Source organism: Schistocerca serialis, chromosome 2, assembly GCF_023864345.2.
Source record: "Schistocerca serialis cubense isolate TAMUIC-IGC-003099 chromosome 2, iqSchSeri2.2, whole genome shotgun sequence".
In the NCBI taxonomy this organism is placed as follows: domain Eukaryota; kingdom Metazoa; phylum Arthropoda; class Insecta; order Orthoptera; family Acrididae; genus Schistocerca; species Schistocerca serialis.
In genome coordinates, this window is record NC_064639.1 from 300,712,551 (window position 1) to 300,735,388 (window position 22,838).

The 22,838-nt window shown below is 39.8% G+C and overlaps 1 protein-coding gene across 1 annotated transcript in view; it reads right to left on the reverse strand.

The window, feature by feature from the left end:
- Positions 1-22,838, reverse strand: part of LOC126455921 (sphingomyelin phosphodiesterase-like) — a 126,782-nt gene that overhangs the window by 22,591 nt on the left and 81,353 nt on the right. Inside the window, exons 6-8 of the mRNA XM_050091679.1 lie at positions 20,379-20,551; positions 13,688-13,882; positions 6,547-6,717 (exon numbers count right to left, since the gene is read on the reverse strand). Of these exons, the coding sequence (XP_049947636.1) occupies positions 6,547-6,717; positions 13,688-13,882; positions 20,379-20,551 (539 nt within the window). The remainder of the gene's footprint in view (positions 1-6,546; positions 6,718-13,687; positions 13,883-20,378; positions 20,552-22,838) is intronic.

The following is a 22,838-nucleotide window of genomic DNA, read 5'->3' on the forward strand; positions in this document are numbered from 1 at the left end:
ATCACACTGTGCAACACTGTGGGTCTTCATCCATAAAGACCTGTCCATCTGCTCACATGTGATGCTTCACGCTGATGCTGTGAGACCTGCTCTGCACCCATCATATAAAGGCCCTCATATAGCAATTACTCATGGCAAGAACACATTCAACATCATGATCGGTGGCAAATGATTGACAGTGCCTGTTAATAAATTGAAGCCGGTTTGGATAATCACAGAACAGTCTCCGCAGCCACTACCTAGCCCAGCACCCAACCAACCATCTTCTATCTCTTCCACACGTGCAACTCAACCTCTCTTACTTTCTCCCTGAGGATATATCTGTGATGCTCACTAATGGAAACCTGGTCATCTTCATGCAGTATGAAGACAAGAGATCCAGGGCCAGCACGATTTCACAACCACCACAATTTTGGCTGATGTGGACATGGCGGAGTTGACATCCCAACTTGCTACCAAGGACTCTTTCATCATAACTGCCCCAGATTATGGTGCAGTTGTCCCAACTGCAGCTGACAATAGAACTACACCATTGGCCACTCCACCCTCAATGCTCACCGCCGAGGTTGCTACCGATGACAGCACATTGGTACTGACTACTTCCGCTATGGACATCCCCTCCAGCCCCCTGCCGCCACAGAGGCTACAAGGTCTCTAGCATCACTGTGGCCATTGCTCCATGACAGATAAACACTGACACCTCACCTCCTCGCAACACTTACCCTTCTCCTGTGCTCCTCGTGGGGTGTGGGGGATCTGTGGCAACATAGCACCTATGTGTTGGCTCTGACTGACAAAATAAACATCACTGCCCTATGCAGTAGAGTGAACAATAATATCTTTGACAGATTAGTATGTATTGAACCCCTGGCCTGTGTAGACATGATGTAATTCTGTCTAGCAAATAAAGTAAGGATTTGTCTACCCATTTCCATGCACCTTTTATTATGTATGCATTCCCACCCACTGATACTGCATTTCCTACAAGAGTATGTTAAGTATAAAATATCTGTAGCAAAGAATAAATAAAACTGACCTCAATTAAAAATACAAAACCTTTGAAAATGCATGAAATTAGTACCAAAATTTAAAAAGTTAAGGCTCAAATACTCTCTCCAAAATAACCAATCTGTGTACTGATTGAGTATACTGATGCCATAAAAGTTACTGTATCTTAACAGGTGAAAAAATGAGTCAGTTGGGGCTGCTTAATCTCCAGTGTATCTGTTAGAAGCAAGTTCTCCTTCTTCACTCAAGGAATGCTAAAGCTATATTAAATTGTGATTATGAGTCTGTGTTATAACCACTCTCAAAAAAATAATGACCCGTGAAGAGACAGATTAATGAAAACATCTAAATAGATCTATTCCCATCAACACAGCATAGTTTAGTTTCAGAAGCCAGAAGTACAAAGTCTGCTGCAACAGAACACCTAACACAGAATCATTTCAGGGCTTAGATCCTGTTACCTACAAAATTATGGAAAATAGTGGGAGAACAATACTTACTTATGAGCCAGAACAACAGTTTCATCTGTGTAAATATTCTGCAAACCAGTGTGAAGTATATAACACAGAGCACTTAGCATCATAGGGGAAGATTGTGTATGTTTGACCAGAATGTACCTTTGACTACTGAGGCTTTTGGAGGCATCTGTAAGAGGTCTGTTCAAAAAATTCCAGAACATTCATAATTTCATACCATAGGTGTGTTGGAGGGAAATGCGGCTGGCATCCCTACAGACACATGTGCTTAATGTGTAAATGCTGCAAGTTTCATTGTTGTATATCTGTTAGTTATTGTTCAGTGGTGTATTGAGTAGAATGTTGTGTCACACAGTTTGTGAATTTTGAGATGGCAGAGGTAGAGGAGCAACTTATTTGCATTAAATTTTGTGTGAAACTCAAGAAAACCTATACAGACAAACACCAAATGATGTAGTAACCCTATGGTATGAGTGCTTAAGTCATTCTTGGTGTTACAAATAGTTCATATTCTTTTAAAATGGTTGCACAGAAGTTAAAGATGGCACTCATTCAGGATGCCCTTCAACATCTATCAACGATGATCATGTCAGGAATCTTAATATAATTGTGCATGCCAATAGAAGGCTGACTGTGTGAGAGACTGCAGAAGACTATAACATTTCAATTGGATCATGTCACAAAATCCTTGCACAGCATCTTGGAATGCTCTGTGTTGCCACCAAGTTCGTCCTGCAGCTCATGAGTCAAGACCAGGTAGACCTTCACTTCACAATCTGTGAAGAGCTTTTAAATCACACAAATGATAACAAGATATTCCTTAAGAGAATCATAACTGGTGATGAGATATGTGTCTATGATTATGATACTGAGACCAAGGTTCATTCATCACAAGGTGTTGGGAAAGGTTCTCCAAGACCAAAAGAAGCTCGTCAGATCAGGTCAAATGTCAAAGCCACACTGATAGTTTTCTTTGACTTTGAAGGATTAGTTCATCATGAATTCAGGCCACAAGGACAAACTGTTGATTGATGGTATTAACAGGATGTGTTGTGACACCTGTGAGAAAATGTGAGAAGGAAATGGCCTGAAATGTGGTGAGACATTTCATGGCTCTTGCATCATGATAATTCACCCACACATTCATCCAGGTTGGTATGTGACTATTGCACCTAAAAGGAAAAACACCATGCTGCCTCATCCTCTGTACTGTGCAGACCTGGCCCCTGTAGACTTTTTCTTATTTCCAAAGTTGAAAACCCCATTTTTGTAACAATAGATGAGATAAAAGAAAATTCGCAGATAGTGCTTCAAGCAATCCAGAAAAAGGCATACCAAGACTGTTTCCAGAAGTGGAAACATTATCTTGAGCAGTGTATCAATCGTGGAGGAGAGTATTTCGAAGGAGACCAAGCACAATAAGTAAAAGGTAGGTGCAGAAAAAATTTGTGGACAAAGGTCTGGAATTTTTTTGAGCAGACCTCATATGTGAAGAGATGAAATACATGCTCTAGCTCACAGTTTTGCCATGAGGCAGTGTATGCACATGTTTTTGTGGAGCTGTTTGAAAATATATTTGTAAAATAAGAAGTTATCCATTTGCAGCCAGAAAGTATGTATTGTACATATACTTCAGGATGTTATTTTATCATGTAAATTTGTTTAAATATTAAATTAATAGTTATTGATGTATAAAAGAGTTAATAGTGAATAATATTTGTAAATAAGTTTTAACTAACAACATAACCTAACACAGACATGTGGTCCTAAGTGAAAACCTTACTGTAATGCATGTTGTACCTTTGACCACTCATTTCATGTACATTTGACAGGTCAAATGTACAGCATCGATTTATATTCAGCCATTAACAAGATTTTTTTTAAACTGCAGAGTGCCAAAAAGCAAAGCAGGAGTAACCAGAAAAAATATTGATAGAAATATGGAGGAAACAGTGAATGCTGTAAAGTTGGGAGTTATGGCTGTAGGAAAGGCAGCAAAAAATCTATACTGATTTTTTTACTTCAAACAATTCAGAGCATCTGGACAGGGAAAGTTTATATATTCACCTAACTTGGGTGTGCTAAAAATTTTTGAGGAGGATGAACTACTGCTGGTTAAATATATGAAAGAAGCTGTCAAGACCACCATGGTTTAAGCCTGATGATTGTAAAACAGTTGGCATACCAGTATGCTGTGGCCAACAATAAAAATGTTCCTCCATCCTGGAAAACCACAGAGAAAGGTGGATTACAGTGGTTAAAAGATTTTCATAAGAGGCGCTCCAATGAACTGTTGCACCCAGCCCTGCTTGAGCCTCTGGCTTCAATTGTGACAATAGTACAACAATTTTTTTAAACATTCCATCTGACATGCCAAGCCCAGTTGACAAAGCCCTGTGGTTTTACTGATGGACAATCATGAAAGCCATATTACCATCCCAGCAATAACATTAGCAAAAGTGATGGGAATTTTCATGATGACTTTTCACCCTCATACAAGCCATAAGATGCAGCCCCTCACTGAGAAAAGATTTGGACTATGCAAAACTTACTTCAACACTTTCATGAATGGCTGGATGTTAAAACTTGGGAATACAGGAAAATCTTTGACACTTTATCAGATTACAGTCCTTGTAGGAATAGCCTATTAAAAAGCATTTGGCCCAGAAACATTATCAATGGATTTTGTGTTTTGGGACTAGTTCCCCTGAATGAATTTTTTTTTTTTTTGGCAGTGATGAGTTGGCTGTCTCAAGCATCACTCACAGATCAAATGATAACACAGTCTTGGGTAGTCCAACTCGCAAAATCTCAGAAGAACCACTTCATGAAGCACAGTCATCTACAGACTGCAAGATCCAGCCTGTCACTCCAGACATTATTCATCATTTCCCAAGAGCTGACCCAAGAAAAGAAAGTAGCAAAAGTTGGAGGAGAGGAAAATAAGAACAATAACCAACACCCCTAAGGAGGAAGACATTGAGAAAGTAAAGAAGAAAGTCACTTCAAAGAATATGTAGGCCTACTGCCCCCAAAGTGAAGAGCTATGAGATGTATTATTATTGATTATTCTTCTGATTCTGAAGCCATGAATGCAAGTGGCCTATGTGATGCTGAGTCATCACTGGGCTAGGAAGAGGAATTAAATGATTTACATGACCAAGATGAAGTATGTCTAACTAACCCAACCTTGAGCCAAGAAAACATTAAAGAACACAATAATGTTTGGGTTAATGTGTCTGAAGTTAAACATTTTGCAGCTCAAGTGTTAAAAGTAGTTGGAAAAGAGAGAGCTGACGTGAAATTTGTGAGACAGTATAGGATGCATATCAACATTTTCACAATACCACTTGTGGATGACATCAGTGTGTTGTTCAAAGAAGGATCTGTTAGAAATTTCACATGTGCAATCACAACGTCATGAACAAGTCAAATTTTTGAATTTTTCATTCAAAGGCCAACACAAAAATGAGAACAAGTTACATTTGTGTAATTTTTTTGTCTTGTTCTAGATAAAAGTATAACGCAAAGTCAGTTTTCATACCAGTGTTCTGTTTTCTTTGCATGGTCAAAGATACAACATGGGAGGTATCATTGTACCTTTGATCAACTGCACACTTCTACTAAAAGTAATACTTCTGTCAAACTGTTTAAGACAAAAAAATTAAAATGTTACTATATTATGAGATAAGGTAAGTACTGTCAAATAACATAATAAAAATATTGTTTAAAATATTTATGTGTCATTTATAATTATAAATATGAAAAGTGGTCAAAGATATACAACTTTCCCCTACTACATGGTAGGGTTTCTTCCCTTTACAATTGCTATGAAGTACAGAAAGAATGATTGTTTAAATGTCTCTGTGTGTGTTGCAATTAGTATAACTTTGTCTTCATGGTCCTTCCAGGAGGCTGAAGTGTATCTTCAGATTCTTCACTTAATACAGATTCTTGAAATTTTGTAAATAGGCTTTTTCAGGATAATTTATATCTATTTTCAAGAGGTTTTCCAACATTTCCATGATAGATAACAAATTTTAAAACACATCCCAATTGAACCATCAAGTGGTTTGTAAACATTTTATTGGCAACCATAATATATATGCCACAGGATAAATCTCAACAACCTGGCGAATGTCAGCTGGGGTCGATGCTACAGCTTAACCTACAAACATTGGCTCACTTACCACACTGACAATTAGATGGGTCATCTCTGCCAGTAGAACTTTTATTCTCACACTGTGCATATGCACAAGACACTTTCCTCCCATCATGTTCCTTGCCTGTATGATATTGGACAATTTGTTGTACTGTCATGTTAACAAATTAACTTTCTGTTGGAGGACCAATACCTGCAAATATGTGCAAAATATTCACTATGGAGATGTTAGGATGACTAACTATATTGTGTGGTTATTGTCTTTACTGTTTTGTGTATGTATCCCCAGATGGTTGGTTGGTTTTGGGGTAGGAGACCAGACAGCGAGGTCATCGGTCTCATCGGATTAGGGAAGGAAGTCGGCCGTGCCCTTTCAAAGGAACCATCCCAGCATTAGCCTGGAGCGATTTAGGGAAATCACGGAAAACCTCAATCAGGATGGCCGGACGCGGGATTGAACCATCGTCCTCCCGAATGCGAGCCCAGTGCCTAACCACTGCGCCACCTCGCTCGGTCATATCCCCAGATATTAGTCCTAAAACCCCATCACATCCACTAGCTGACAACAGTCTTAACACAGTTTAACACTGCACAAGTTGAAAAATTTGGAAGATTGAAGGTTCAGCCCTTCAGATACCTAAATATAACCACAATAAAACAGCTTCCAATCCTTTCATTTCTCCCTTACATAGAAATGTTCTTTATCTGCTGACCAACCAGACCACCTGATACTGTCTACTGTGAGTCATCATGACTTTCACAGGACCTAATGACCAAGTTGTTGAAAGGACATAATTTTGTGATTATTTATTGTGTCCACAGACACAGAGAAGATAGTACTGTAGATAAACATTAACAATGAACTGTTACATATTTCGTAATGTTTTTACAGCGACATACCGATCAACTATTCTGTTGTATTCTCTTGACCATGTTGAATAGCAGTTACTATCTCCTGATGGTATGTGACCAAGAATGTGTACTTTTTCTCCTGCTGCTTCAGCTGCAAGTAATGTTTCTGCTAACCACTTCAGCTGCCCATACGGATCTGCAGGCTTGTAATGAATCCACCTATGAAACAATAAGTTATATTGTTGTACTGAATTTCAGAAGCATGAATATAGATAATTTTTACCTCTCTCTCTCTCACTCACTCACTCACTGACACACACGCACACACACACACACACACACACACACACACACACACACACACACACACACACACACAAAACACACACACACACAGAGAGAGAGAGAGAGAGAGAGAGAGAGAGAGAGAGAGAGTAGGCCGAGCACTCGTATGTGACCACTTAAATAATGTTGTTTCTTTGGCGGCTAACTAGAGTGCACCAAGGGCCCGACCCATGTGACCTCTGCAATCATGTCTGTGAACTATATGAATGCATGCTCTCTGACATCACACACGTCATGAGTGCAGGTACACCACAGTCATAAGACATTACGTTTTCACAAATTGAAAACTGTGAACATTTAAAGCATGTTGTCAATTTTTGCACTACTCTGAAATCTTATAAGGATCTGACTGGATAGTGCTTCATTATCTGAGAAAATTCTGATGTTATTATTAATATCTCCTGTCAGGTCATTAGTATTCAACATGAACTGTAAGGACTCCAACAGACTTCCCTCGGGCATGGCTGAAATTATCGTAACATCAGTTAATGGCTCTCCACTGAAATAACATGTTGTATCCTCCTTACCAAGAATCCTTAGTAACTGAGACACTAAGAATCACAAGGCCCTAAAGCAAACTGCCATTGATTCTGAAACTGTAGCAGCACTTTTGCATGTTCCTGACATCTGTTGATCTTACACTGAACCAGCTTTATCTGTGCTGTAGGCCCACATTGAACATACGGAATTTCACGAAAAGCTGTCTCACCAACTTCTCTGGATTTCACTTACATATGGGCTCAAAGCACAAAACACTCTTCTGCTATGTGATAATAAATTTGGTCAAATTTGAAAAATGAAGAGTATTGTGTTTCAGTTTTTTCACCTGATTGTTGGTGTCACATGATACAGAAAGCTACACTAGCTAAACCTTTTATAGTCTCTAAAATGGACGCTGAGGATTTCAGAACATTTATGAGCATTACTGACCTTACTATCAAACCAAAAGTAGACATACATTGTACATTTCATAAATTCTACAATGATTAAGTTTTCAGCTGGTTGCCAGAAACTGTTGTTTAGAGTAACATAGTCTTCTTATGAGTCTTGGGAGGCCACCATGTTCTGCAAGTCATGCTGAGCAAGACCACTATTTGTCATTTCCCCACAGTTTGTAGCTGCCCTGAACAAGTGAGTGGCCAAATATGTACATGGAAGGCAAATATCAATCTTCAAACTCAAAAACTTAACATAACTACTAGATTTCATGCCTGAAGTGAACTGACAGTTTTGCCAGAATCTCAAACCACTGAATGTTCTCAATGAAAATGACGTTAATGAGGAACATGAAGTATTTGCATAGGTCATATTTGTGTGTGTGCATTTAGTAGCTATTATTTATTTTCTGATTCTAATTTTGCATTAATTACTAACTGTAATACAGCTTTCAAAAAGACACTATTGCCACCAGTGGATACATAAATATTTTGTGAATTAATACCAATAATAAGTATCCTAAATGTTATTTAAAAATTCACAACATAAAAGTGGATAAATTATTTCTCATGGGAAATATAGGACATTGGGACTTGGTTAAAAAACAGGTTAAACATATGAGACTGTTGGCTTGTCTACAAATATGATTTTAACAAACATCTATTTTTCTCAAAACTTTGTTTCTGCTCTTTCCCACCTTTATCATTTTCAGTGCCTCAGTTATATAGTTAAAAGTTAATGTGTATCAGCATAATATGCAGAGATTAACTTCAGAATCTGTAAGAACTATATTGACTTTAATGTGACAACCAAATAATTTATGATAGAGGTTATAGGCTTCTAAATGCCCTATCTTGCTTATACTGTTGAAAATCACTTGTATGTCATTCTAAAAGAACACAGTGATTACTAGCATTTAAAAAAATGTAATTGTGGTATTTTTTGTACCAGAACATCACATCTGTATCAAAAAAATAATATTAAGTGATATAAATATTTTGTAAATCTGATAATAATAGACTGAACAGCAAAATTATATTTCATTTGTAGAATTTTGTGCTGTAGTTACTGCTACTTATATAGTGTTATGCGAAGCAGTTTACTCCAGTTTTCATAGTGTGTGGTGTGAACATCATATATTGCTTGTGTCAGAAGCACTAGCATCCATCATTTACCATTTCCATTAATGGCTTAAGAATGACATTCTTTTTCAAATCATTGCACTGAACCACTACATAGCTAAGCACACTTGGTTTGACACATACACTATCTAATCAAAAGTAGCCAGATACTCCTATGTAATTGGCCACTAAATGTCATGAGAGGTCGACCCTCAAGTATAAAAGGAGTCAGGGCATGTTGAGTTGTCAGTAGAGCAGCAGTAACAGCAGAATGGCCCAATCAGGAGAGATTAGTGGCTTCAAATGTGGACTAGTCATTGGACATCACATGAGTAAGAAATCCATCAGGGACATTTCAACTCTTCTAAAGCTGCCCAAGTACTGTTGGTGATGTGATTGTGAAGAGGAAAAAATGAAGGAACAGCCACAGCTAAAGCAAAACCAGGCAGACCTAATGTACTAATAGACAGGGAGCATCAAGCATTGCAGAGGGTAGTTGTAAACAGCTGCATGAAATCAGTGGAGGAATCACTTGTGACTAAAGTGCTATCAGCACTCTAGCTAATATAATGACTGTGCCTAGGGAGTTAAAAAGAATGGGGTACAATGTTTGAGCAGCTCCTCATAATCTGTACATTTCTGTAGTCAGAGTGAAGTGATGCTTGAGGTGGTGTAAAGAGAGATGCCATTGTACAGTGTACAATTAGAAACAAGTGATTTGGAGTGATACCCCATGGCAGTCTGATAAAATGGTTTGAGTTTGGTGACTTCCTTAAGAAAGATACCTGTCAAGTGTAGTGCCAACAGTGAAGTACATAGCTGGTTGTGATATGGTATGGAGAAGTTTAACACAGTTACGGTGCACTTATTGCATGTAATAAAACACTAAACACGGAAGGATATGAACACGTTTCACAGATTGTGTATTGTATAGAGTAGGGGAACCCTTTGGAGATGATCATTTTTTATATCAGCATGACACTGCATCTATCACAAAGCAGCTTCTGTGAGGCAATGGCCTGTGGACAATAACATTCCTGAAATGGACTGGCTTGCCCAGTGCCTCAAGCTGAACCCAATGGAAAACCTTCAGATGAGTTAGAATACTGACTTCACTCCAGACCCCAATGTCCAATGTCACTCCCTTCTCTGGTTTTGGTTCTTGAGGAAGAGTGGACTGCCATCCCTCCACAGACATTTAGATACCTCATTAAAAGTATTCCTGGCAAAGTTGAAGCCATCAAAAAGGTGAAAGTTAGACAAGCCTCATATTAATGTCTAGTAGTAGGTGTCCAGATACTTTTGATCAGAAGGGATATGTACATGAAAACCCATTTGTAATCCATGAAAACAGCAAAGAGACATTCTATTGAAGTTTTGTGTGGGTTCTCATACCTCTTGAGCAAATAATGACTCCATTATTACTTTAATATTTGTAAGACACATTTTATATACATGTAGGATATAGTAAGTACACAGAATAGTTCACCATAGCCTTTCTGTCATGAGACCATAGCCTTCCTGGTGTAATTCAGATTATGCATTTTGTAGAAATTAGTGCAACAGTTGAATTACAGTAGATGAGAATACTTACAGCATCTGGCTGGTGTCTGAAAATTAGTCAGCTTTGTAGCATGTTTAAAATACAGGGTGTCTCAAGAAAGATGCCTAGGGGGAGAAGGGAAGGGGAAAGGGGGGTGGGGGGACCGTGGGTCATGCAGCATGGCCACCGGCTGCCGCCACCGCTGTGCCCACCTCTCGGACACTTTTCTGGTGGTAGTTGGCTGCATGTGTACTTTCCCTGAGTTAAGCATAAACAACCTTGCCATCTGATTAACTTAAGCTTACTTTTATTTACAGCAGCTGTTCAAAATAGTGTTCCTCTGTGTTAAGAGCAGCCTGACATCTCCTGAACATATTAGCAAACACTTGACAAATTTTGGCCATTGCAATCTGGGAAGTGACTAGCCAAACCCTGTCTAGTATTGTATTGTATTGTATGTTAACCGGGGACCTAGAAATGATGGAGAGGCTCCGTCCCCGCCGCAGCCGCAGTGGTCCACAACCCCAGTACGACTACCGCAGTCCATTTCACCCTCCACCTCTCCACACCAAACCCAGGGTTATTGTGTGGTTCGGCCCCCGGTGGACCCTCCCCCCCCCCCCCGCCCCCCCCCCCCCCCCCCCCAGGGAATGTCTCACACCAAACAAGTGTAACCCCTGTGTTTGCGTGGTAGGGTAATGGTAGTGTACGCGTACATGGAGAACTTGTTAGCACAGCAATCAACGATATAGTGCAACTGAGGAGGAATGAGGGGAACCAGCCCGCATTCGCCAAGGCAGATGGAAAACTGCCTAAAAACCATCCACAGACTGGTCGGTTAACCGGTCCTCGACACAAATCCGCCGGGCGGATTCGTGCCGGGTACCAGGCGCTCCTTCCCGCCCGGAAAGCTGTGCGTTAGACCGCACGGCCAACCGGGCGGGCTAAACCCTGTCTTTCAACTCTGAGTGTGTGAGGATTGGTTGCATACACATTGTCTTTTAACATTCCCCAAAGATAAAAATCACATGGATTTAGACCTGGAGAATGAGGAGGCCAGTCAACTATTCTGTCATCAAAAACACTTCGTATTGCTGTCATAGAAGCATTGGTAATGTGTGATCTTGCATTGTCCTACATGACATAACAGAACATCTTTTCACTAGGTGTTAGTTCTCATAAAAATAGGATGCAGGATATTGTTCACATACCTGTCAGAATGTATTGTTTTGTGGAAAAAGATTGGTACAAAAATTTGTCTTGCACTAATTTTACACCACGTTGCTGTTTTCACTTTGTGCAGAGGTTGTTGATATAATTCATGAGGATTTTTGGAGTTCCAATGTTAATTGTTCTGAGAATTTATATAACCTGATAAATGGAGCATTGCTTCATCAGAAAAAAAAGAAGCATTTCAGGACCAACTTCCCCATAATGCATAGACTGTAACAGCCAGTTGCAATGACAATGTCGAGCAACAGTATCTGAATTGCTCAGCTGATGCACTACCGTCATTTTGTATGGTTTCAATTTCAGTTTGTGCACAGCTCTATGACCAGGTGCTCTTGACACACCAGTCTCAAGCACCAAACACTGCAGAGATTTTCTCAGACTTCTTTCCAAGGCCTTCCCTATCTCATCTAATTTATTTCCAGTTGAAACACTATGTTCTTTAGGTCTTTGTTTGTGTAACACAGATCCAGTCTCTTGAAATTTCTCCACTAATTTTTGTATCATTGAAATGTTGGGAACATGCACACTGGGAAGTTCTTGTGTGAATCTGGTTGATATTTTACATATGATTATGTTTTTGCATAGTTCAATAAAAGAAACACTCACTGATGCTTCATGTATACCATGTAGAACGAAAAACTCGACAGGAAACTCAAAGCAAACACTCAAACAGTTAGTTGCACAGTATAGAATACATGTGCACTTCCTTTCTGTCTGAGGACTAAACCCAGTGACACAACTGCAGGGAAAGTTCCATACTCTATGCAGTTCCATTAAGGATGTCTGGCAACAATATTTGAAGTGACTGAATTTGACAAAAGAACTCAAAAGAAAACACCAGCACACTCAGTCGCACAGTTTACAGGGCACGTCCAAAGAATTGGTGTCTGAGAATTATGCGTAGTGACAACCGGCAGACTCAGTGGAAACAGCTGGCAAATACACCTCGCAACCTGCAGACCGCTCCCAGGCATCTTTCGTAAGACATCCAGCTTCAATAATTTGTTAATGACTCTTCTAATATAATAGTCTGTGTGCATTGTGCATGAACTGTTTATAGCTCTGGGTCTCCCTTATCTTATGATATAGGTCCTTGATATTATTAATGTAACAAAAATTGAAATCAATTTTGAGCATATTCTTGAGGGATGATGTACATAATGAAATATACCTTGATGCCATTGTGATGCAGTTGTTACTGAAAAAATTATGAGATGACTACATATAAGCAGATACTTCTTATTTGAATGAGTCTAATTTTTGTGTTTATATGTTTACAGACTATAAAATAATATAGGGAAGTGATAATACAGTATGAACTGATGTCCTTCACCTGTTGGTTCATAAAGAGAAATATTGCCCCTCTAAATAATATCTTTGTGCTCAGTTTTGAATATCAAAGCATAAACTCACAAGTTAATGCAGTAAAAATTGAATCCTGCATTTTCTCCATCTTTTGATATACTGTCTAAAGAAATAGACTGATGTCGAGTCAGCGTAAGTTGATCCCTGATAGTTGTGTGGGCTGGATGTGGCAGCTTCACCTGCCTACGTCAACCAATAACATAACGCTATTTTGTGAACATCTCTACAGTAGCACTACAGTGTTGTCACAGCTCCTTAGAAAGCAACTGTTTCTGCCTGTAGTCATTTGTGCTTCACAGGTGAAAGCTGGCAACAGTGCTGCAAGCTATCAGGGATCTTCTTAGGCCATCTTGAATACAGAAGTAATGTTATACTTCTTCTCTGTAACTAAAATTTGCTGTGTTTTGCAAATGAGGATAACAATTTCAGCAGTGTTTGTGGTGGAATGGATAATTTACAGTATGCCAATCTATCAACAGGCAGATTATTATATGAAGTAAGTTTCCATATTGATTCATTATATTATAAGAACGAAACATGAAGTTTTATACTGGATCAGCCCAAAAACAACTACTGTTTGGTGGTCAAATTAAGATAATTGTAATCAAAGGTGAATTCAAAATTGTAAAAAATCCAACTTGCTTACCAGTTGTATTTATAGCACACATTGTTGTTGAGAGATATGATCCGAAGACCTGGCCTCACAAGGGTTGTATAATATCCACCCTTTGTAACAGTTGGCACTATTTCAGCTGGTAGCCATGTCTGCCACAGGTTTGCCATTGTTTCATACAGCCATTTAGTGGACACGGCTTCATCTGTTACATCATCAGGTGCATACCTGTTTTAAAAATAGACAGACAAAATATCTGCAAATTACGGACACGGCTTCATCTGTTACATCTTCAGGTGCATACCTGTTTTAAAAATTGACAGACAAAATATCTGCAAATTACAAATAATCAGTCATAGAAGTTTACTCACTATTAATCAGTAATTTTAGACATAATGTCTACAGAACTACCAAGATTGCTGTTTCTTGGTCTATTGTATATTCTATATTGTATTTTATTGGTCCTGTTGTCTACATAGCAGCTTATGCATAAGACATTGGACAAGTCAAGTTATAAATATACAGGCTGAAAGTAATTTCAAGGCATACATATTTAAGCTTACAATAATACACTTTACACATAAGTATTTATATAACACATTTCGTAAATTTAAATATTCTTCAATGGAATAAAAGCAGTGATGCTTTAAATATGACTTTAGAGATTTTCCAAATGTATTGACCTCAGTGATAGCTTTTATGTTTTCAGGAAGTTTGTTATAAAGCTTAACTCCTATGTGAAAAGTACCTTTTTGGCACAGTGCTGTGCTGATTTGAGTCATATGTAAGTTTCTGTTTTGTCTGGTAAAGTGCTCATGTATATCACAGTTTTTTTGTAGTCTCCGGTCCTTGCCTATTACATTTAATTTAAAGAACAAAAGGGTTTCCATAATGTATACACATGGTAATGGGGGAATACTAGATTTCTTAAACAGGGGTTTACAAGAGTCTCTAGGCTTGCACCCAAACAAGATTCTAATGGCCCTTTTTGGAAGTTTAAAAGTGCTATTAGCTGTTTTAGAGTTTCCCCAGAAGGTGACCCCATATCTAAGACGAGAATGAAAGAAAGTATGATATGCATTCAATACTGTTTTCTCACTACAGCATGATTTTAATGAACAAAGAAGATAACATGTTTTGCTCAGTTCTGCATTGAGATATTCAATATCCTTATTCCATCTGATGTTACTCTGCAGCCAAAGTCCTAAGAATTTGGTTTCAGTACTGTTACCAACTGGTTCGTCATTGATAGAGACTGATGGGATAAACATGTCCTTGTTAGGAACATTGTGGAATTTTAGAGCAATGGTTTTCTTACTGTTTATTATGAGCTGATTACTCTGTGCCCAGCTGCTAAGTTGTTTTGTGACCGTGTTTACTGTCTGCTGTAACTGTTCATTGTCGTCTCCTTTTAGTAGAATCGTGGTGTCATCTGCAAATATGATTGTTTTGTGTGCATCGATACTTAAGCTTAGATCATTTATGTACAGAAGAAACAGAAGGGGTCCCAATACGGATCTTTGGGGTACACCACATTTTATTTGTTTATAGTCAGGTAAGTGATTAGATACAGTTTTTAGTTCAATATTTGTGTGCTTGACGCACACTGCCTGCATATGATTTGTCAGGAGGGAACTGATCCACTTGTTGGACAGACCTCGAATACCATATCTTTCTAGCTTTGATAGCAGAATTTTATGGTCCACCATGTCAAAAGCTTTTGACAAGTCAATAAAGACTCCTATTGTTTCCTCTTTTTGTCCATCAGGTTTAGGATGGAATTGATGCACTCATAGACAGCAGTTGTCGTTGACCTCTTATTTCTGAATCCATGTTGTTCATTACATAGGATGCTGTTTTTATTTATAAATTTCATAAGTTTCTAATACATAACTTTTTCCAGTACTTTAGAGATGCAGGAGGAAATTGTGATGGGTCTGTAGTTATTTACATTGTCTTTATCCCCTTTTTTATATACAGGAATAACTTTTGATGTTTTCAACACATCAGGGAAAGTGCCTGCCTGAAGTGAGCAGTCGCATAAATGTGTGAGTACTTCAATTAGGTTTGATGCGCTCTTCTTTAACATTGTTGCAGGTATACCATCAGTACCTGCCGATTTGGAATTTATTAGTCCTTTTATTGCTTTAGCTACTTCATCTTGTGAAACAGAACTGATGTACATTGATCCTCTACATGCACTTATTTTATATTCATTTGCCTGGGTGCTCTTAAAGTTTGATTGTAACATATTTTCAGCAACACCTGTGAAAAAGTTGTTAAATGTGTTGGCTACTTCTAAGGGGTTTGTTACTTTTTTATTTTCATGTGATAGTGTTATATTTTTCCAAGGTTGTCTGTATTCTCCACATTCTTTTTTTATAACACTCCACATAGCCTTTGATTTATTAGCTGAATTATAAATGATTTCATCATTATGCATTATTTTTGCTGCTTTTATTACTTTTCTTAATATTTTGGAGTATTTTTTATAGTATGTGCATACTACAGGTGAGGAATTTTTTGAGTTACATATTTCATGAAGTAGTTTTTTCTTCTGGCATGAAACCCTTATTCCCTTTGTGATCCAGCTGTTTGTTCTAGAGTTTCCCCGTATGGTTAATGTTTTCAGTGGGAATGCAAGTTCAAAGAAATGGGTTAATGTATCAATGAAAGTGTTGAATTTTTCATTTAGATCATTCATTTTGTACACTCCTAGCCATTTTTCTTTCTGTAATAAGTTGTTGAAGTAGTTCACATTATGCTGATTATAACTTCGATATGCTGTTCTGAAAGACATGTTGTTAATAATACTGCCTTGTACTTTTATGCTTAATATTTGAGCAAGATGATCACTAAAACCTGCATTGAAAATTTTTAGTGAGGTGTTGTGTAAACTCTTCTTGACTAGAAACTGATCAAGAGCTATTTGGCAAGTTTCTGATCCTAGGGTAGCTGCTTTTACTTCAGCCTTTAAATTGTAGGATGTTGGAAGGTTCAAAATGGTCTCCCTATTTCCACTATTCGTGAGGAAGTCAATATTGAAGTCACCACAGATTATCAATTCACAATCCATTTTATTTAATTTATTTAGCAATGACTCCATTTTGTTTAAAAAAAGTTCAAAATTCCCGGACGGTGATCAGTAAACTGTAGCAATAACCAGGTTGAACTGACAAGGGAACCTCCCCATCGCATCCCCCTCAGATTTAGTTATAAGTTGGCACAGTGGATAGACCTTGAAAAACTGAACACACATCAATCGAGAAAACAGGAAGAAGTTGTGTGGAACTATGAAAAAAATAAGCAAAATATACAAACTAAGTAGTCTATGCGCAAGATAAGCAACATGAAGGATAATTTGAGCACAGGAGCGCTGTGGTCCCGTGGTTAGTGTGAGGAGTTGTGGAACGAGAGAACCTTGGTTCAAGTCTTCCCTCGAGTGAAAATTTTAATTTTTTGTTTTCAGTTTATGTGACAAACTCTTATGTTTCCATCAGTTTTTTAGGAGTGATTATCACATCCACAAGAAAACCTAAATCGGGCAAGGTAGAAGAATCTTTTTATCCATTCGCCAAGTGTACAAGTTAGGTGGGTCGACAACATATTCCTGTCATGTGACGCACATGCCGTCACAAGTGTCGCACAGAATATATCAGACGTGTTTTCCTGTGGAGGATTCGGTTGACCTATGATCTTGCGATCAAATGTTTTCTGTTCCCATTGGAGAGGCATGTCCTTTCATCTACTAATCGTATGGTTTTGCGGTGCGGTCGCAAAACACAGACACTAAACTTATTACAGTGAACAGAGACGTCAATGAAGGAACGACAGACCATAACTTTGCGAAAATAAAGAAAGTAAAATTTTCACTCGAGGGAAGGCTTGAACGAAGGACCTCCCGTTCCACAGCTGCTCACGCTAACCACGGGACCACGGCGCTCCTGAGCTTACACTGGCATTGATATTGCCTATCTTGCACGTAGACTACTCAGTTTGTATATTTTGCTTATTTTTTCATAGTTCCACACAACTTCTTCCTGTTTTCTCGATTTATGTGTGTTCAGTTTTTCAAGGCCTATCCACTGTGCCAACTGATAACTAAATCTGAGGGGGGTGCGATGGGGAGGTTCCCTTATGAGTAATTTTTATAGCTGCAATTTCATAATCCTTTTCGACATTTGCCCTAGTTGTCAGGTAGTGTAATAAAATCTACATTATCCTTTGTGTAAATTGCTACCCCACCCTGCTTGCTGTTTTTCCTGCAGTAGTAAGCAGCCAAGACAAATTTGTTTATTTTCGTATTCTGGATTAATTCTGGGTTAAGCCAGTGCTCAGAAATGCATAACACTGAGATATCATTAAGTTGATGTGTTAATAGAACGTTAATTTCATTGATCTTATTACGCAGGGATTGCACATTATGGTGATAAATTTTTAGTTCGGGCGTATTCACGATAAAAAAATACAGTCTGAATCATATTTATTTAATGTTAAACAATGGAAAGTCCAGGATGGACATTCACACAAGTACAACTCACCCACCCATGATGTGATTTGTGCTTCAGTGAATGTCCTGTACTATTACACCCCCGTGTTAACAATAAAGTTTATTGCAGCTAAATGCTCCCATAAATTATTTGATCTGTGAACTGGGTTCACCTAATATGTCATTTTCAGTAGACCATAGATACTTTTTGGTTAATGGCTGCATCAGAAGGTGTGAAGAGTCACTATTTATGTGATACTTCTAATTGAAATTTTATTGTAAAATGTAATGTGGTTGCTGCTGCTCTCTATCGATAACAAGGTAAACATGAAAATCTTCCTACCAAGTCCAGTAACCAGAAGCAGTCTTCTAGTAAGAAACTCCCAGACTCCCAGCGGGTTCTTATGCTGCCTTTAGCCAAGAAGTATAGTGTGTGCAAAGTGCCGTGGCCACTAGATGCGCAGTCAATTGAAATCACTTCAGTCATAAATAATTTATGGGAGCATTTCACTACAATAAACTTTATTGTTAAAATTCATGAAAAATTGATGAAAAAATGGCAAATACACTCCTGGAAATGGAAAAAAGAACACATTGACACCGGTGTGTCAGACCCACCATACTTGCTCCGGACACTGCGAGAGGGCTGTACAAGCAATGATCACACGCACGGCACAGCGGACACACCAGGAACCGCGGTGTTGGCCGTCGAATGGCGCTAGCTGCTCAGCATTTGTGCACCGCCGCCGTCAGTGTCAGCCAGTTTGCCGTGGCATACGGAGCTCCATCGCAGTCTTTAACACTGGTAGCATGCCGCGACAGCGTGGACGTGAACCGTATGGGCAGTTGACGGACTTTGAGCGAGGGCGTATAGTGGGCATGCGGGAGGCCGGGTGGACGTACCGCCGAATTGCTCAACACGTGGGGCGTGAGGTCTCCACAGTACATCGATGTTGTCGCCAGTGGTCGGCGGAAGGTGCACGTGCCCGTCGACCTGGGACCGGACTGCAGCGACACACGGATGCACGCCAAGACCGTAGGATCCTACGCAGTGCCGTAGGGGACTGCACCGCCACTTCCCAGCAAATTAGGGACACTGTTGCTCCTGGGGTATCGGTGAGGACCATTCGCAACCGTCTCCATGAAGCTGGGCTACGGTCCCGCACACCGTTAGGCCGTCTTCCGCTCACGCCCCAACATCGTGCAGCCCGCCTCCAGTGGTGTCGCGACAGGCGTGAATGGAGGGACGAATGGAGACGTGTCGTCTTCAGCGATGAGAGTCGCTTCTGCCTTGGTGCCAATGATGGTCGTATGCGTGTTTGGCGCCGTGCAGGTGAGTGCCACAATCAGGACTGCATACGACCGAGGCACACAGGGCCAACACCCGGCATCATGGTGTTGGGAGCGATCTCCTACACTGGCCGTACACCACTGGTGATCGTCGAGGGGACACTGAATAGTGCACGGTACATCCAAACCGCCATCGAACCCATCGTTCTACCATTCCTAGACCGGCAAGGGAACTTGCTGTTCCAACAGGACAATGCACGTCCGCATGTATCCCGTGCCACCCAACGTGCTCTAGAAGGTGTAAGTCAACTACCCTGGCCAGCAAGATCTCCGGATCTGTCCCCCATTGAGCATGTTTGGGACTGGATGAAGCGTCGTCTCACGCGGTCTGCACGTCCAGCACGAACGCTGGTCCAACTGAGGCGCCAGGTGGAAATGGCATGGCACGCCGTTCCACAGGACTACATCCAGCATCTCTACGATCGTCTCCATGGGAGAATAGCAGCCTGCATTGCTGCGAAAGGTGGATATACACTGTACTAGTGCCGACATTGTGCATGCTCTGTTGCCTGTGTCTATGTGCCTGTGGTTCTGTCAGTGTGATCATGTGATGTATCTGACCCCAGGAATGTGTCAATAAAGTTTCCCCTTCCTGGGACAATGAATTCACGGTGTTCTTATTTCAATTTCCAGGAGTGTAGTAACATCCTTATGTTGGCTCCCAATCATTCAGGATGCTGCAGGGTACTCCTCTGTTTCTGAAAAGAGGTTATTGATTTAGAATGGTCTAGTAAAGTCTACATTGACTATATTATACATTTAGTTCAAAGAATGTTGTGCTTTCTTATTTTGAAGGATTAGAAAAAGTAATTATACCTTTAAAATTATCTTTGAAACTGCAGGCAAATTTCGCAATTCCTCTAGTATATTGAGAACTGGACTTACTGGTTCTGAGGATGTGCATCATGATTGCCAACTGCTGGAAAAACAGGTGCATCATCGAATGCTTGTTTCAGTGTTGGATAAAAAAGCTGGAATGACTCATTATTCCTTTCTTTACTTGTCTCCCACACTCCATGGTCAATTACATCACCAGTAAAGTAAACATAACTGATGTCCTGTGGAGCAAAGAATTTCAGAATTTGCATTGCCAAAACTTTCATATACAAGTTAAATTCACATAATATCTTGTTATTTACTATTCCATAAGACTCTTTTATTTTAAGGCAATTGAGCCATGGAAGGTTTTACCAGTACATGTAGTTTTTAACAACTTGCATCGTGCTGCTGGTATGCAGTCTTTGCCACTTTTCACTATTCTGGTAGAAGAATGAATTTTATTGTTTAACAAAGGGAGAAAAATCGCAGTAAAATATTAATACAATTACAGAATGAATTCAGAAGAAGCTCACAGCACACTCACTCACTGTGACATTAACAGACAAATCGCTGAGTCACATTCTTATTGATTAAAATCCAAACATTAATTGACCCTTCAGTGTTTTCTATACAACTCATCAAAATATCCACTGCTGGCAAGATTCATATATTAATCACTCACATACATGCCCACTGTAAATAAACTGCTTCTGTAACAATTACAAAGAGATCTTTTCCCTAGGTGCTGTAATTATGTTAGGAAACTGAAAGTGGTTTCTGCAGGACTTTCTTGGTGCTAATTGTAACGTATATCTAGCTGCCTTCTTCTGGCATATAAAAATAAACATAACTCTTGGAGGATTTCCCTTTAATAGTACACCATACTGCAGATTTGAGTGAAAGAAAGTGAAACAAGATTTATGTACTAAGTAAAATCAAACAATGGAAAGTCCAGGGCAGAATAATGACAATATTATGAGAAAGATACGTTGCTACTCACCATACACAGCATACACTGAGTCACAGGAAGGCCCAATGAAAAGACTGCTACACATTTAAGTTTTTGGTCAAAAGGCCTTCTTCTGAGGCAGAGAAAAACACACATTCACATAAGCATAACTCATCCGTGCATGACAACTGTCTCTGGCCACTGTGGCCAAGCTGTAGTCTGAAACTGCACTTGGTGATAGAAGTAATCTGGCTTGGGTGGTGGGGGTAAGAAGGAGGTTTGAGTGGGAAGGGTGACAGACAGCAGAGTAGTGGTGAGGGAAAGTGTAGTGCTGGTTGTGGAAGCAGGCATGTGTTGGGGATAGGGTAGGGTTGCTACGTACAGCTAGGAGGTTTGGAGGGGGAAGGAAGGGAGGAAATGGGAGTGGAAAAGGAAAGAAGTAGAGAAGGACAAGAAGACAAGTAGGTGTGTTGGTGGAATGTAAAGCTTGTAGTTCTGGAGTGGGAGCAGGGAAAGATTAATAGGTGAAGGGCAGGGACCAGTGAAGGTTGGGGCCAGGGATTATGGGAGTACACGATATATTGCAGGGAGAGTTCTCACCTGTGCATTTCAGAAACATTGGGGTTGGTAGGAAGGACACAGATGGCACAGGCTGTGAGGCAGTCACTGAAAAGAAGCACAATGCGTCCAGCAACATGTTCAGCAAGTGGGTGGTCCAGCTATCTCTTGGCCACAGTATGTTGGTAGCTATATATGTGGGCAGACAGTGTGTTATTGGTCATGTCCACACAGAAAGCAGCACAATGGTTAGAGCTCAGTTGTGGATTGTGTGATTGCTTTCACTGGTAGTCCTGCCTTTGATGGGATAGGAGTTGCCTGCAACAGGCATGGAATAGGTGGTGGTGGGAGATGTGTAAGACAGGTCTTACATCTGTATCTACTGCAGGGATATGAACCATGAGGCAAGGGGTTTGGAGTAGGAACGGACAAGGATATTGTGTAGGTTTGGTGGGTGTTGGAATATCACTATGGAGGGGTATGAAGCATAGTGGGAAAAATATTCCTCTATTCAGAGCATGATGAGAGGTAGTTGAAACCCTGGTTGAGAATGTAATTCAGTTGGTCCAATCCTGGTGGTTCTCAGGCATGAGGGGCGTGCTCCTCTGTGGCCAGATGGTGGGTATGTCAGAGGTGGTAGATGACTGGAGAGACAAAGCATGAGAGGTTTGTTACTGTACAAGGCTGGAAGGATAATTTTGGTCAGTGACGTCCTCAGTGGGACCCTACGTATGTTGGAAGAGGGACTGCTCATCACTATAGTTGCAATAACCATGCTTATGGATGTTGGATACCTGCTCCATTCACCGAAACCAGCTGCCATCATTGTGTGAAATGGTCTGAAGATCATCACATATTGCCTGAAGCCAGTTACCATTACCAATAAATATTTTATTGCAGTCAAGGTTATTTGTAATTCAGTTGTAGAATATGTGCACATTTACTGCTTCAGAAGAAGGCCTTTTGGCCAAAAGCTTAATTGTGCCCACCTGTGTCACAACCTCTCCTTTATATGGCAA